We start from the raw sequence: 18268 nt of genomic DNA, 5'->3' as shown, positions 1-18268 counted from the left end.
TTAAGAAAGGACTTGTGTCGCTAAAGTTTCGTCGGAACGAATTTACGGAAAATTAATCAACGAACGGAGACGTAACACTTATTTTAGTTTAGCTAAGATTTTAGCATTTACTGTTTTAAAATATTTTTTAACTTTGGGATTATTTTCATTTTGTAATTTGACTTAATCTCAGAATGCCAGCGATAAATTTTGAATCATTAGCATCAAGTAGTATGGGGTCATAATGATACCACGTTGGCGTTCTACAGTTAATTGTAGTTTACCTTGCAGGGAAGCACTCACTGGACCGGTGAGGGAGAACTTAGTAAAGTTTCACTTTGTTTCTTTTACTTGCCATTTCAACACAGCTGAATAGACACCCTTACCTTTGTTTTACTTGTGATTGAAGTTGTTGTTATTTGTTAGTAAAGATTTTCCTTATGCACCTTCCTTGATTCGACCCTTTCATCACGACTAAATTACTTAGAGATTGGAGAGATAACAGACACACACCCAGTAACTTGATATGCTTCGAACTTCCAGTTAGCGGGCTTAAACTGAGTACTTTGAGAGAAATACGCGGGCCGTAAAATACCTCACAATTATGTAGACATATACTCTGTCCAATGTAATGAAACTCTTCCACATTACATGTACCAAATACAGCTCGCACAGCTTTTGAGAATTAGTCTGTACACCTGAGGAGAAGCTTATGAATATGACTTTTGTGTTGATTTTGTAGAGCTAAATCCATAAAAATTATCATGTTTACAGATTCAACATATGTTCTTTCTTTACTTGCAAAAGGCAACTATGTTTTCGTTACTTGCAGTGACAAGCTCTTTATAGTTTCTTCACTATCTGTTAACCTAGACCGATCTAGTTGTTGGTCGCAGAGAAGCCTGTTGTGTTCCATTCTGAGGTCACACAACATCTAACTCTATCGATTACATCTCAATATTAGAGATATGCTTTCCTTCGAAACGTAAAAATGTACGAGCGTGCGTGTTTCTATAGTCTAAGTTGAGAAGTTTAACAACACAAACTCGTGTAATCATGCTCTCCCAAAAGCGATTAATTTCCAGCACCATTTGTTCTTCAACTGAATTGCAGCAAATATTTTTAGGGATTTTAATCTGTGTAGACACAAACCACGCGGATGGTCAGAAGCAAAGTTACTAGATTTGCAAATGGTTATCATAAAACGTGAACAACCCTTTATAACGACAGTTTGTTTGTTTGAAGTTAAGCACAAAGCTACACAATGGGCTATCTGTGCTCTGCCCACCACAGGTATCGAAACTCAGTTTCTATTGTAAGTCCGCAGACATACCGCTGTACCACTGGGGGCAGTATAACGATAGTAGAACTGTTATAACTTCAATAGATAGCCCACTAACAAGAATATTTTTATTTGGTAAGCCGTCTATATTCTACTTTTTGTTTTAACATTCAATATTAGTTGAACCAGAAGAATTAAATCCGAAATACCAGATTCCTGTAATAAGATACTAAGATGAAAGTTTGTTAAAACTTTATATCGGAAATATTTAATACTATTAATAAGATTTAAAAAAATAAAAATTCGAAATTAGGCATATAAATAAGATATGGGAGTTTTGTTTGTTTGGTTATTCTTAAGCACAAACCTAAAACAATAGACTAACTGTGCTCCGCCCACCACTGGTATAGAAACCTTATGTTTTACAGACTCTCCTGCTGAGCTATTGCGGGTAAGATATGAAAAGTTGTAAATATAAATTTGAAGGATTGATTCGAACCTATCAAGCCTTACAAAGTTATATCTTTTTGAATAATGCAATTACCTGAAAAATATATGCATGAAATAATTATATTAATTATTACTGCCGGATGTTCATCATAGGTTAATCAGATATCTGGGCTTAAGTTTCAGTCTGTATGTCAATATTCATATTTCCTTGAACATTTTTAATATCTAACAGAAATACTTTACAATAATGCAAAAGAAGTGTAAAATCTTCATTATTTATTTATTCTTTATTGTAATTGTTATATTTGACAGAGGGCGCTATGGAAATGTATGTTTTATTAAATATCAATGCAAAATTATAAATGTCGCCATAAATTTTCAACATAAAAAAAATTTAAAAAGTATATTTTTTATCAGTTTTTATTTAGTGAAATGGCTACTGTACAAGACTGGGCTAAATATACAGACGAGCAAGAGAAAAGTCTATATAAGAAGGTAATAAGAGGATACAGTGTGACAGACGGTAGTTATATGCTATTGCTAGTATATATGCACTGGAATCTCGCTTCCGTGTTCCACTCCCAGTGAAAATTAAATACGCCTAGTAAATAACTACTTGAATTCCATTACTTTTATGATGATTTCTAAAAACATTTTAAAATAATTCTCGCCCTTTTCGTTGACACACACTGAACTGTTTGAGGCTAATGTAATGGTAACAATATTTTAAGTCCAACGGGGAAAATCCGTTTTAATAATTTTCATATGTAGGCTTATCTTTTAAAATTAAATTGTATTTCCATGTTAAAACAAAGCAAGAACTGAATAAGTGTTCAAAAGATATATCAAAACCAGTTTAATAAAGAGAAGTGGTGAATTAGATTTAAAAATTTTACAAGTTAATTTTGTGTCAAATTAAATCAGGTAAAATTGTGGTGCGTTTTCTTATTCCATAAACGTAATGGCGATTATTATTAATACAATTGTACTTTGTAGTGGGCATCAGTTTAACTGTACTTGCAAGTTATGGTGACTGATAGCCCTTCGTATATAACAGTACCATTTACTGATTCAGGGGATATTTATTTCACTGTTTCATACTGCATTGAGATTTCGCAATTATAAGGTATACTCTTTCATATTTACTTTTTGTTGAGATGTTACACTTAACTAAATTATTCGTTTGCAACAGTTTTTACAGGTTTCATTTTGTGTTCCATTAATTAAGACGTGATAGTTGTCATATAATCTCTGTCACATTTAGTGATTAACAGTGGTTGTCATTGTTGACAGTAGTCATAAAGTCCAAAGCACAAAAATTGTAGAACTTCAAACAAGCATTTCACACTGTCTTCAACTACGATTAAGATAAACTGTCAGTTAATCATCCACATCTACCCTATTTAGAACTGCTGCCCCCAAAAGGGTATATTTCTGTAATCCTTTCATGAACATATGAGTGTCACTGATTCATTTCTTCTCACGATGAAATTGGAGAATTGAATACCTGGAAAACATATATATATAAAAATAAAAAATAACTCTCTCATGTTCATTTTTCCCATTATTTTTTTTAAACTAATGATGATTAACTGCAAATTTAATTTGCCTAATATTATGATGAACTAGAGTGAATTTTATGAAATTTTTAATATTTTAATTTAAAAATAACACATTCATAAAAAATATTATTAGTCGTAAGTTATGATCAATTCTGTATTTGAACCATCAACATTATTTGTTAGAAGCTGTATATAATACATGAGAAAAATTAAATTGTATTTATCAGGTTAATGAGTCAGAGGTGGTTTACATTTAAATAGGATAGGGGCTAGTTTGTTTGTAAGGGCTATTAACACAACTGTAAGGGCAACTTAGGCTAGGAGTAGATAATGGAAAGGACCAGAATAATGAAGAAATAACAAGATTTAGAGAGGAGTACAGTGAGAACAAGGTACAAAGGTAGTTTTAATGGTAGGCTAAACTGTTGTTTTTGTAATGCTAGAAGTATAAGAAATATAATGGATAACTTTAGAGCACTGGTTGGAACAGAAGATTTAGATACAATGGGAATAACTGAAATCTGGGTAGATGTAGACAGTTTTGATGACAGAAATTTCTTTGAAATACGGGCTTTTAAGTTGTTTAATAGGGATAGAGTTCTAAAATAGAGGGGGTAGTAGTGGTTTTTTATGTAAAATGTGAGTTATAACCTTTTGAAGTTGAGGATATCAAAGCTAATGGTTGAATCTATTCAGGTTTCTGTTAAATTCTTATAAGGGGAGAAGGTTTTTTAGATGAAATTTGTTACATACTGCCAGATGAAACTAATGAAGTTAATGAAAAATTCTACAGTGAGATAAAGATTTCAATTGTTAATGAGGTTATAATAATGGGAGATTTTAATTTTATTCACATAGCTTGGGAAATGTTTAGAGTTAATTCATAAGGGAGATAGGTTTTAGCAGCTGTTCAGGATGGTTTTCTTCAACAATTGGTTAGGGAACCTACTAGGAATGAATCCAGAAAAACTAGACACTGGACAAGTAGACATCTATAAAAATGATGAAGCAGGACATTTAGACACCACTTGTGTATTATAAAATAAAACAACAATTACAACAGATTACTCTACTACCAGTTTAAATTTTCTCCATTATATGAACTGTATATATCTAGGCCTACTACAATACCAGTTTAATTTACTCCATTATATGAACTGTATAGATCTAGGCCTACTACATTACCAGTTTAATTTACTCCATTATATGAACTGTATAGATCTAGGCCTACTACATTACCAGTTTAATTTACTCCATTATATGAACTGTATAGATCTAGGCCTACTACATTACCAATTTAATTTACTCCATTTTATGAACTGTATAGGTCTAGCCTCTGGGCCTATTTTATTAAAATTTTAAATCTACTCCATTATTTGACTTACTTAGATCTAGGTTTCTTATATTATAAGTTTAAATTTACTCCATTTTATGACAATTAGACATTTATGTTGAGAATCAACAAATTCTTCCTTTAAGTATGTTGCAAAATTTTAAAAGTTTTAACACCTCTATAAAATTATTAGATGTTTAAATGTCCTACTTTCTCTTTTTTTTTAGGTGTCTAAATGTCCAGTTACCAATAGAAACTGCTATTTTAGATTTATTGTTAACTTCTAGTAAATGGTTGAAAGACTGGAGATTTGAAAGCATCTGGGTGCAAGTGATCATAATTATGGGTGATTTTAATTTCAGGCATATATATTGAGAAATGTTAGTCAAACCATGAGGGAGAAAGGTTTTGGAAACTGTTTAAAATGGTTTTATTCATGAATTGGTCAAGGAACCTACTAGAAACAATGCTATTTTAGAGTTATTGTTAACTTCTAATATAGAAATGGTTGAGAGAGTGGAAATTAGGGAACATCTGGGTGCAAGTGATTATTGTTCTGTTAAATTTGATGTTTTGCCGCATATGAAGATAAGGAATAAGGAGATTTTGGTTTCAAGTTTCAAAAAAAGCAATTTTTGAAGATATGAGATAAAATTTATCTGCTGTGAATTGGACAGTTAAATTAGTTGGAGATACTGATCAAATGTGAAAACATTTAAAAGATAAATTCTGAAATATTCAAGATAGCTATATTCCTTATCCCTTTTGCTACAGCTAGCCCTTTAAACACTTCTGTGCAAGTCACTGAGTTATATTCAAAATTTAATTAAACATCTTTACTATCCATGTATGTTAATGAAATTAACATTATAATGTATGTTGTTATTCAAAGTTTTAGGTTATCTAAGTTTTAATTCTATTATTTCAAAAGAAACCTTTAACAAAATACTTAAACTTCAGTTTTGTGTTGTCATGTGACCCACGAGCCATGAGAAACCTAAACTTTTGCATTTTGTCTTGATTCAGATAACTCCACTCCTGTAAATGTGTGTCTAGACAATTAAGTATGTTTACTTGCCCTATTGACATGTAAGCTTCAAAGTTCTCTGACTAAATGGAGTAGAAACAAATAATAAATATTGTCAACCCCTGATGAGAGCATGCCCACATTCTATACTTTTGCTTTAGCTTTATAACATACATGTAGCTGTTAGATATTCAAAGTTATAATTTTCCTAAATGAAAATGTATTTCTGATAAATACGTTCACACTTCCCACCCATCCTCCTTACAATCTTCTGGTGCTCGTGTCTTCTGCCAAACATCGAAGTTATAGTTTGGTAGGGTCGCGTGATAGTAGTGCTCTCCTATTGGTGGAGAGGTGACGAATGATGATTTGCATGAGAGACGTGTTGGAACTTTGGATTCCAACTGAGGGAGGATGAAGGCTTGTGGCATGCATTTCTGAAAAAGTTTGCATGTAGAGGGCAGCACAAAATGAGAAAAGCTAATGTTGTGAGCAGAGGGAGAGTACCTTATCGGAAGTTAACTATATTAGGGCTGTAGGAAGCAGTAAAGCCAGTTCTCAAATAGGTATAATTTTTTAATTGTGTGTTAAAACAAGATTTATTGTTGTTTTCTAAAACAAGACATTTACTAATTGTCCAGATGAGTGCATTTTTAGATTTTTTTTTTTACCCACAACAACAGTTAGGTTTTCAAAATTCTATCAGCATTTCTATTTCATTCACAAAACTAACGCAACATCTGGAGTACAAGAAACATTCTTTAATTAAATCTTTCATTGAACATCTTGGTGATACCTTAAGGATACAGCTTCCTATCTGTTTCAATCAAAATTGCCAACAGTGACGTGGATAGTGCACACACCCTGTAAAAGAATATCATTATTGTTTTCTCTTGTATTAAATGCTGTTTTCTTATTCTGGGACACATTCTTTTTCATAGGGATTTCTATAAGCTCCAGTAACTGTACCGTTCTTCATCACACGTGTCACCTTTGTTTGTGTGTTGTTGAAATGAATATTGATTCACATTGCTATACACTGTGTCCTATCTCTTTTATTCTTCACAACTCAGTGAAAGCTGGAGAATAAAATTTAATTCTACATAACATTTTCTGTCAAAACATTTAGTTATCCTACCTGATTAAGGGAAATGAGTGCACTTGAGAATACCACAATTGTTATAAAACTGATCTTTAGGAAACCTTGATTGTAGCACCTGCTTTATCAGAAAACTAAACATTTGTGCCCAATGTTTTTTTTTTGTACTAATAAAATTTTTCAGTATGCGTTAAACATTAATATATATATAAATATACTATAAAATTTCAGCCTACAAATTAATCTTATATGAAGAAGCTTATCAAAATTCTTCTTAAGAATTGAGTGAAATAACATCTACCAAAGCATTCGTACTGTTTAAATAAATCTTATCAAAACTTTTTTAACAAGCTGATGAGATAAGAAATCTCCTTCCTCGTATCACATTGACTGTTATTAATATAAATCCATTAATTACAATGCTTTTTGTGATAATCCTTAAATATTTATTCAAAAAGAACCTTATTAACCACCAAGACTTTTTTCTTGTAAAACATGTTACACAATACTAATGAACAGTTGTGAGAAGTGAAGCAGTTTGTATCATACAGTATGAGTGGGGATCAGGAAAAACTGGAAAAGCTCATTAAAAATTAGTATTCTATTGTTTCCTACTAGATGGTATGAACATTTTGTTGTTGCATAAAATTCCTGCACTCTGTGACATGGTTCAAAGATCCCCTCTTGATTGACAGAGGCCCCAATGTACCGTTCAAGCTCCTCCATTATCACAAGTTATTTCTATAGCTATCCCAATGAGGGTCTATACCCACCATCACCCCCCAAAAAAATAATTAAGAACAGTTGTCTTGGTACCTGGGCACATGTAACAAGATATATCTTGCTAGCTTTTTGAGTGGGGGATGAACATAATTGCAAACTTGGTTACCCTGAAATCCTGAGGGTGGCCAGAAACACAAAAATTGATGCCAGGCATAAGTTCAATGACCCTGAAACCTACTGTTTAGTCCCCCATCATGCCTCAGTAAACTTCCGGAGGCATTTTAGCCTCACTTGATACATACTAGGTGGGGGAGAGTCTACACCAAATAAATCAGGAAATGCTACCAGGACACGTAAAGTCTACCTATCAAGTTTGTTCGATCTACCTTCAGAACTGTAGGAAGAACTAGCTAGATATACGTACAACAAATGCTACAAGCTGAATTAATATAGGATAATATGTCATTATTGAGACAATATATAAGTTGAGTGGAACATAAATTTGTTCTGTTTAACAAAATTTATGATTGTTTGGTTCACTTAAGTATCTGTGTTTATATTTTTTCTTTGTCATCTATACTTAGGTGGAAGATATTAAGGTATCCACAAGCAGCAGTGAAAAAATTAATGTTTCAAAAAATGAAGGAGCAGGAGAGACTGAGGAGCCAGGTTGGTCAATCCATGCGTCATACTCTATTAAATTCTATGGCATTTTTCAACTACCTACAAATAATTGTTATTTTTAGTTCTTAAAAACACCTGGAAAATGCAAGTTTATTCATTTTAAGTGGTAGTATAGATTTTTATGCTTTTAAAATTAATATTGATAGTTTATAGACCTTTATTCTATCATTTTATATACAATAATGTTAAATATGAAGTTTAGAACACTTTCTAAGGAAATTACTCAATGTATTATACATATAAGAAAAGTTACTTTGGAATAGGCTTATAGTACCACATATTTGAAGTAATAATCTTGGCACAAGTTATCAATTTTTGTTGCAAATTACACACACTTCTCTTTAAAGTTATAATTATGTTATAAATAATTAATAACTGGTGTACAAATTAAATGACTGATACTGTTATTAATTCTTACTCTAATTCGTATTTCTAAATGACTTGATAATAATTACAATTCACTTACTTAATCTGTTTCATAACATAACAATTACTGTTCATGCAATTGATATTACAAATAGTGCCTTGACCACTATTGTGTTGTATTCCAGCCAGCCTAATGAGCCTTGGTATTGGGCAAAAGATATTGTTGGTGATAGCTGTGGCAGGTATAATGTGGTTGAAGTATTATTGTACATACTTTTTTTTTTTGACTTTCAGTCATAAGTTTGTAGAATTATATATTTCATTCATTGGAATAATGAACAAGCTAGGATTTAATTTGAAACCATGATTACTTGACCCAGTTACTTCATTTTAGCGCAGGTAATATAGTAATAGTGAAAAAATAGGACTAAGAGTAACACCTCTGTTTAAAGTAATAGAATACTGACAAAAGTGATGTGATCATATTAAACATATACATACTTCCTATTCAGACTTGTCTAATTGTGATCTAAAATGGTTCTTACTAATAAAGGTATCTTGATAGTTATACATGTAAGAATGAATACCTTTGAAATCACACATTTTTCTCATTCAGTTTAAATTTTTGACTTAATAGATGACAATTATGAAAGTGATTGATTACTGAACGTTTTGAGTTTGTGAGTATGCATTCATTACAAATAAAAAAACTTGTTGATTATTGGTTATACAGAAACATGTTATCTTTAATTCCATGACAGAAATTTCTGCAGCTGAGTTATCTCTGATGAAAAAGATCCTTCGATCCAAGTTAATTAAAAGCACCAATGATGTTGAAGTCCAGCGAAATGATCCTAACTCTCCTTTGTATTCTGTTAAGTCATTTGAAGAGTTAAATTTGTAAGTATTTGACAGGCAGCTTCTATAAAGTTGAAGCAACATAAAAATGTTCCATCATAAACATTGTTTCAAAATATTCCACTTAAATGTAATAATTTCTCTCTTCATGGTCTGATGCTTTTGAGAAAGTTTGTATTTAACAATGTTTTGTATTCCTCTGGTAAATTCAATTAAGATTTAAACCTGAAAGCATCAACACAAACTTGTTATTATGTAAAATATAAATTTTAAATGTTAAAAAGTTTACTCTGTAAACATAATATTTTTGTGAAAATTCTTGTCTGTAGACTTATTCATGCACAATACAAGTTGGTATGTCACTTTACTTGTGTCAGGTAGAATATTATATGGTAAATTTTGTACCCTGTTATGCAGCACAACTTTACAAATGAATTTCAAAAATATAAAGCTAGCTTATACTCCATAAAAACTGTCAGTATATAGCTGACAAGTTACAAAATTGACCATGATTTGTTGCTTATGATGAGAAAGGAGCAGTCTGTGAAATGGAGTTGTGATTAGTCATTACTCACATAATCTTATCACATGCCACATTTAACATGTGCACAGCATTATGTGATGTTGCACATGATTTAGACACAAAAGATATTTTTATATCAGGTTATGTTTTACAGCAAATTTTCATGTATGAAGAGCCACATTGCCATAGAAAATTGACAAAAACAGCACTTAGTGCTGGATTTCTTTAAAAACTTGTTGGGAATAGAAGTTAGGTAAGTATGCTCAAGTAAAAGTAGTAAAATAATACATTTGACATGATAGCTGATCCATATACATTCAGTATGCACGCACACACACACACACACACACACTGTATTACCGGTAATTTTTAAAGTTGTGTCTGAGCACCAGGAATAGGAATGAAGATTGGTGTTTTATTTTGACCAATTGCTATTGATTTCTGTTCGAACTTCTGTCCTCATTGAATACAATCATGCTTAATTTCATAGTAAACAAGGTTAGAGCTTAATTATTCATACTAATCCTTTGCTCATTGCAATGATCTTTCTGCAGTCACTTACAAAAGCATGTAAGATTTCATTTACTAAAATAACCTATTGCTATCTGCAATTTTTCATTTTATTTAAACTTTCTCCCTACAAAGAAATTGTCTTTTCCTTCTGTTTTTATGCAAGTTTTCAGACTGCAGCACTACTAGGTGTTCTGATACACTCCAGATTGCCCTTTTAGAAAAACAATTGTATCAGAAAAAAAAAGTAGAAGACCTAATGTAAACTTTAGTTTTTAGAGCTTTCTAGAAAATATTACCCTGTATATGCAAACCTGATGGCTACTTCTGATGGAAAAATCTGAAAGTTAGCCTAAAAGATTTTGTGTACAATGCATAATATCCGATCACACCTAGCTTTTCCAATACAGTGCTGCTCTCTGTATGCAAACTTTTATGCTCACTGCTAGCCTTGAGGCTCCTACCTAATATCACGTTTTCACTTGATATCTTGTGTGTTGTTACATGCAAATGAGCATATGACAACTCTCCACCAATAGTAGTGTGACACTGCCTTCTAGCACAGCTGGCTCCCATTATACCAATTTGTGATTTGGCACTTGTGTGTTAAGACAATTCTTATTTGTGTTTTTGTGTGATTTCACAACATCAACGTTTGGTTGAAGTATCTACAAAACCAACTGTTGTTGAAATATTTTTTGTTTTTATTTTCAAGCAGTTCTTCCTCTGCAGACTTTGCGACTCTTGTTTTCCACAACATGAATTACACAGAGATAGTTATTTCCTCCCTGTCTAGTGTTGAACATCTGGACTTCATTCACTCTAGACCAGTGGTTCTCAACCTTTTCCAGTAATGCACCCCTAGTTAATTTTCAACATTATCATTTATACCCCTCACCGGACACACACAAACCACAATACCCTCATCCTACATGCATTTGATGACCAAGATTTTCTTAAGTAACAGTATCCCAATTACATACGAAATGAGGGGAATACCAATTAAATATATAATTTGGAAGGCTATAAAATGCCAAACAAGAGATATAAACAAACCAGTGTGCAGTTATGCATGAGAAATAAAAAGTTACTTACATTAATGTTTTTTGCACCTGTTTTCCAGACATAATCTTGATGCACAGTCGAATTATGGTCACTGCAAGGATGAGATCATGTTTGGGGACCAGACAAGACGTCTTTTTTTTTTTGTCATCAAAGTTGAGAAACCTTGCTCTCACGTATATATAATTGGAAATGATAAAAGTGCTATAATTGCAGCATCACCTAATTCCCCAAACTTTGTCCAAACAGTGTAACAAAAATTAAATATTTAATTTTCTTGCAGCTTAGCATATAATATGCGATCAGTAGACAGTTTGATTAATTTCTCTTAAACACATAATGAAACAGAAACATCAAATATGACTATCACTGAAAGGATTTACAACCCAGTCAATTGTGTCATCAGAATTTTCAGTTTCATGAAAGTACTTCATAAAAGTATTGCTAAGATGGCTCAAATGCCCATTGATAATTGCAAACTCTCCAGAACCAAGTGCTATTTCGTTTTCAGCTTTGATATCACTAAGTAACTGGAACAGTGAGATATATTTGTTTTCAACACTAGCCACCCACATAGTAAGCTTTTTATGAAATCCTTTTACCCTATTTTGTGATTTGGAAATGTTGTTGTTAAAACTCTGTACTTGAATATTTAATTCATTCAACTTTCTGAATAAATCAGCAAGGTAAGCCAGACAGCATAGCAAAGTATCGTCTAGAAAAAACTTGCCATATCAGGTTTCATTTCTGAAAGGAAATGTTCAATTTGACATCTTAATTCAAACAATCGAATCAGAACTCACCAACGAGATAACCGTTGTTCCTCTGTATGCAGTAGCAACGTAGTCTAGATCCATTACCACAGTGGTGTTGGGTGCTTCTTTGTCTGTCAGGGTATGTGACAGCTATTGTGCGGTAGTTGGTGGAGTCTTGCATGCTGTCTGGATCTTTTTCAGGCCTTCTCTTATAATTCCCATCCATGAGGACATGGATTTTAGGCAGTCTACCACTGCCTAAATTTGCAAACAATTCTTCCAGTGCAGGCAGGATCTATCTCGACCTTTCGTGACTTTTCTTATCAGGTATGTTACCTCCTATTTCTTATTATTCTTTACTTTGCCTTGTTCATAGCATCTTCTTCAGAATATTATGGTGTTCCTCCTTCACCTCATATTTGAGTCCTTGCTGAAATTTTTTTTGTCTCAACTTCACTCTGGTGTCAGTATGCCTCCTCATTTTTGACTGGATGCACACATGCCTTGGTTTACAATCAAGCTGAATCCCTTTTTTTGGGATTCCCAAACTCTGGAGTCTCTTCTTCAAGCTTGGGGTTCTCATCCATTGTCCTCTGTTAGTCTTTCTCAAGCTCATTTTTCTTGCCTTATCATCACTACACTTGTACATTATCTATCCTCAATCCATCTCCTTTTGGAAGCAATCCAATGTTCCCCTGAGTGGATTTTGGCAAACACTCTTTCCTTTCCTTTTTATTCCTTGGCCTTGACCCTTCTCACATGGTTACTCTGTTGCTGGGATTTGTTGTGGAGGGATGCCCTTCTTGCCTAAATACATTTATCTCTCTCTTATCTTAGAGACCCTCGCCAAGTTCCTTTTTTCAGCTAATGGGTTTTTGTTGGGATACCGGTTTCTTTGTAGTCATGGGCTGAGGCTACATGCCAACATTTTTCATTCACTACCCTTTGTTTTGTCTTTCTCAAGTTCCTTCTCTTCTAGTTGCTATCTCCAGTTCTCCCAACTTCCTTCTGCTCCTTCTTCCATCCTGTTTCTCTTCTCCCATCTGTTCTTCCACTATCTATAATTCCAACAACCTTTTCAATGACTATCTTCTGGGCTGAGGAATAGTGGGAGCCAATTTGGCTCAATTTGTGGATCTGTGGATTCCTTTTGTGACTGACTATTGGGGCTATAGGTTTTTTCCGTTGGCTTTACCCTTCACTTTTCCACTCTTTCTCTTTATCTTCTTTTCCCATTGCTTTCCCTCCTCCAGGGGATCCTGTCTTCCATGGCATTTCTAAGAGGCAGTGTGAGATCTTTTGCATAAGTGTGCTATTTGCTGTGTTTACAGGCTATGAAAGGTGTAGTTTCTACATTTCTATCCTCTCCTTCTTTTCCTGTGTGAGAAGTTTTCTATTCATTGGGGACTTCGGTTTCCTTGGAACTCTTTGGGTCATGCTCACCTACATCTTGTACTGTGGGTTCTACACAATCTACAGAACCTCTTTTAGAGTTGCTTTTTCAGAGTGGTCCCTCAATTTTTGTGTTTTTCAGTGGCTTTTCTTTCATCTGAGCACTCCTCACATTGATGCTTTTGCCACTTACAATAAGTCTCCTGTTCTGTGTATATATATCAGCACTGGCAGTGGATGCGTTCAGTCATGAATTGTCCAATCTCTTTCTTTGTGCTTACCCACCCCTATTTGTCTCTACATCAGTTGGGACACTCCTTATTAGGTCCTTCTGGTAGTGCCCTGTTGGTTAGCCCAATTGTGGGTTCCTCTGCTGAGGCATCTGACTTCCTTCCCTCATCTCTCTTTCTTTTCCACTCTCCCACTTCCTTCTTCTTCACCCTCACACTTCTCTCTTCCATCCAGCTGTGTCATTACTCCTGTTTCACACGTGGAATTTTTCTAGTACCTTGCAGAACTGTTGGGACTCTCTTCACCAGTAGCCTTCTTCCTGTCCCATTCTGTTTGCCTGTCATCCTTAGAAGTTTATCAGCAGAAGTGGCATATTTATTGCCTCTGGTCTTGGCATCAGTCCTTTTCATTCATCTGTTCTCCATTTATCTGTGTTCTTCACATGGTTTTTTCCACCAGGGCTGGTCTACCTTTACTATTGTTGGTTACCAGGCAGCTCTCTCAACTACTTTCTGGTATTCCCTCCCAAGCCCTCCACATTCTTCTAGCTTACCTGACTGGTTCCTTAATGTTGTTCTCCATACCTTTACCATGGCTAGGTGGTTAGAGCACTCGACTCACAGTCTTAGGGTCACAGGCTCAAATCCCCATCCCACCAAACATGCTTGCCCTTTCAGCCGTGTAGGCATTATAATGTGACGGTAAATCCCACTATTCATTGGTAAAAGAACTGTTCAGCAGTTGGAGGTGGGTGGTGATGACTAGCTGCCTTCTCTCTAGTCTTTCACTGCTAAATGAGGGACAGCTAGCACAGATAATCCTCGTGTAGCATTGCAAAAATTCAAAATAAACAAACAAAACCATACCCTTACCCTACTTTCCTTTGAACCTTTGGCTTCCTGTTTCTTATACTTATAAAAACTTATTTCCTCATCCTTCTTGCCTGTGGTTATCAGCATTCTGATGTGTACACCATTGATTCTTTTTATATTATTTTTCATCATTTCTATATCCTTCTCTATCTTGATTGCACTTTTCTCCATAAAATATCTGCAGTATGTCAAGTGATATTGCATTCACCCCTATATATCTTCCTCTCATTCTCATCTTTATTCCTATTTAAATCTCAAGTGCCTCCTCTGTCTTGTTTGTATGGTTTATTGCTATTTGGCCCATACTTCTGTTGGTGGTTTCCGATCTTGTCTCTTTCTTTCATGGAATTCTTCATCCTGTTACTCTCACTGGATATGTCCAACAACTTATCTGTTTAGCATATTCTTCATTGTATGGAGAAGCATGTCAGTGTTTCCAGGTGTCCTCTCATCAAATTTGTCACCTTACTCACTCATTGACTACTTACTTCCATCATCCGTTGAAGAAGACTATATGGGCTGGCGTGTGGATGACCCCTCACAACTTTGTCACACACTGTTTCCATCACCAGGCCATTTCTTCCCCATTAGGCTTATGATTGCCTCCAGTCACTATTCTTCACACATCATACTGTTTCTGACTGGGTAAATCTCTTTTTTTTTTTATCCTCTTTTTACAGAACCCTCACAGGATCCCTCTCAGTGGCAAGTGTTACTTGTCAGGTTATACTTAACCTAAATTTGCACAGTGTAGGGCTGTCCTTGCCTGATATAGTGCTCACCCATGAGATGGGATGTTCCAAAAGACCACTTGAGTATCCTTATGGTGTTAATTTTCATAAATAAGGCCCTATCCAGACACTACCCACTCCTGGACTAGCATGAGTACAGTAGGCAAGGGATTCCTACCCATCTTCCTTGTATAGTTTAAAACCTAGTGCTGGCTTGCTCTTAAAAATAGAGTTTCATGGTCACATGTTGCACTGTCTTACTTTTATGCGCTCATTCATATTCCCCACCATGCTTTCATATCCCTTTTTTTCTTCTAGTAGAGCAAAGGAATCCCAGCCACTGAGGTGGTGTACCATGGAAGATGCTTCATGAGTTTGACCAATCCCACTCAGTAAAGAGTAGGACAGTGGTGTTCTATCCATGTAGTACATTTCACCCCTCTGGCCAGCTTCCCCCATTCTACCACTATCAAGAAGTTGGGTTCCCGGTGGTCTGACATTGGATTGGTGCAGGGCCAGCCAACATAAATCCTCATTCAGTTGCAGGGCAGACTTTACTTTCCCATTCTACGTCACTGTGCTTGAGGTGAAGATTGTAGAGACCCTCCTCCTACTGAAGCTCAGAAGCAAAATTCCTGGCACTACCTGGTTTTAGACCCACCACATACAGCCTGACACACCTTAGCCACACTAAACATATAGCACTTTGGAAAGCCTGATGCAGGTTTTGGACTGTGCTTGTATCTTCTGCCCATCCTGTGATACTTCCTTTCTGAGCAAAGAGTGCACCCTAGTACAAACAAGGTGCAGTCTCTCACAAGTGTGCCCTATACTGATCCAAGGTATAAGGAGTTGCACTGCATGGGTTCTCTTCAGGTGCTTCCCAAAGGGAGCTCATCTAGATAAAATTTTGCACAGGCCCCTTCTATAACTTCATTGTGGCATTCTCACTAGATGGGGATGTTACATATCACGTGAGAAGTTAACGTTTTCCAACACTGTAAATATATTTCTGATAGATACTCACCTTCCCTCACACTTCCCACCCTTCCTTTCCACTTCTGGTGTGTCTTACTTTCTTGCATAATTTTGAAGTGATGATTGAAGAATCAGTAAAGAGGGAACCAACTGTGCTAGGAGGCAGTGTCACACTTCTATTGGTGGAGGGTTGTAGCATGCTCATTTGCATGTGACAATGCAGCAATATCACTTTAAAATACATGAGATTAGGTGGTAACCTCAAGGCCAGTGGTGAGCAAAACATTTGCATAAAGAAGACAGCACTGATTCAGGAAAGCTAGATGTGAGAAGTTGTGAGTATCTATCAGAAATACATTTTTAATGTTAGAAAATGTTAACTGCCTGGCTTCCATTTCTTACTGGATCATTTTATTTTTCAACCAATCATCCTGCCTGGTTACCTTCCACACACCCCTCCCCTAGTCTCTAACTCATGTACCTGAGAAAGTGAAAAGTGTAGAGTAAATTTAATTTAGTTATGCGGCTAGTAGAAGTTCAAATTTTATGGCAGAAGTGTAATTTTACTTCTACTTGCTGCAGGAGCAAGTATTACTTTTTTTGTAATTTGATTTCAAACCCTGTGTAAGAGATTTGTTTTGCATTTATTGAAGTTGTTTGGTTATGTATGCTTAGTGGTAAAGTTTTTTTTTGTATTCCTTGTAATAATTAAAAAAATTAAGTTCTTGTGTTCCTCTTTACTACCATTTAAACTTATATAACTTTGTCTTTTAATTGTTTGTGATACATTTTTCGGTATATCAACTTTTTTAAGTATGGAATTTAAACCATTTAAAATTTTAAGCACATTCATTTAATTTTGGGATAGTTTTATAGGGTACAGTAATTATTAACTACATACATAAACTCTAAAGTAAAGGAGAAAGAGTGTAATATTTCATCAGACAGATCAGGTGTAAGAGTGATAACACAATTTGAAATTTATATTTTCAGAAATCCCAACCTTTTGAAGGGTGTTTATGCCATGGGTTTCAATTCTCCCTCCAAAATCCAAGAAACTGCTCTTCCAACATTACTAGCAGATCCGTAAGCAAATTTTTTTGGATTTATATAAAATAATTTATGTATGTTATATGCACAGTTATATGGTATCCCTCAATTTACGATGTTCAGTTTACATTTTGTTGCTATAACACATTTAACTTTTATGGGGATGTTTTTTGATTTGTGTTTGCATTTTTCACTGTAATGAAACTTTATGTAAAAGTTGTAAGAAAGTTTTGCCTGTTATGAAACAATTTTTTACTATTACAGAATTCAAATAGCTGAAAAGCTATTTTTCTAAGTTATAATATTGAAATACCTTTAGTTACTAAGCTATTCTTCACTACTATGTAATTCAAATTCAGTAGTTGATGATCCCTTGCTGTGTGTTGAAGCTCACTCGCCAGTAACTGTCATAGCCTCTCTTTACTTCTTTTTTGTTTTGATGAATGTGTCCAGTAATATTTAAATGCATAAATATATTCAACAGATATTATTAAATCACACAACTATACACTATTATGAATATCTAGAACTCAAACTTTTTTTGTTATTCAAAGTACAGATATCCATAAGTATTCAAAGAAAAAATATGAAAACGGTAACTTAAGATTTAAAAGAAAAAACATTTTATTCATTTTACAGCCCTCAAAATATGATTGCTCAATCACAGAGTGGAACCGGGAAGACTGCTGCATTTGTATTGGCCAGTCTCAGTAGGGTTGATTCATCTAAATCATTTCCACAGGTAAATTGTTTAAAAAGAACAGAAAAAAACACGAAAAATGTGGAATTTAAATTTTGCAG

At 34.4% G+C, this 18268-nt stretch overlaps 1 protein-coding gene across 1 annotated transcript in view; it reads left to right on the top strand.

Moving 5' to 3' along the window:
* The first annotated feature begins 2036 nt into the window (after nt 1-2036).
* Nucleotides 2037-18268, top strand: part of LOC106464061 (DEAD-box helicase Dbp80-like) — a 29940-nt gene continuing 13708 nt past the window's right edge. The window contains exons 1-5 of the mRNA XM_013924172.2: nt 2037-2206; nt 8040-8124; nt 9267-9405; nt 17411-17503; nt 18107-18209. Coding sequence (XP_013779626.1) covers nt 2144-2206; nt 8040-8124; nt 9267-9405; nt 17411-17503; nt 18107-18209 — 483 coding nt within the window. The 5' untranslated portion in view covers nt 2037-2143. The remainder of the gene's footprint in view (nt 2207-8039; nt 8125-9266; nt 9406-17410; nt 17504-18106; nt 18210-18268) is intronic.

The sequence above is a fragment of the Limulus polyphemus genome, unplaced genomic scaffold (genome assembly GCF_000517525.1).
Source record: "Limulus polyphemus unplaced genomic scaffold, Limulus_polyphemus-2.1.2 Scaffold1551, whole genome shotgun sequence".
Classification (NCBI taxonomy): domain Eukaryota; kingdom Metazoa; phylum Arthropoda; class Merostomata; order Xiphosura; family Limulidae; genus Limulus; species Limulus polyphemus.
Note: the sequence above shows the minus strand (reverse complement) of the source record. Positions and strands in the feature narration are given on the sequence as shown.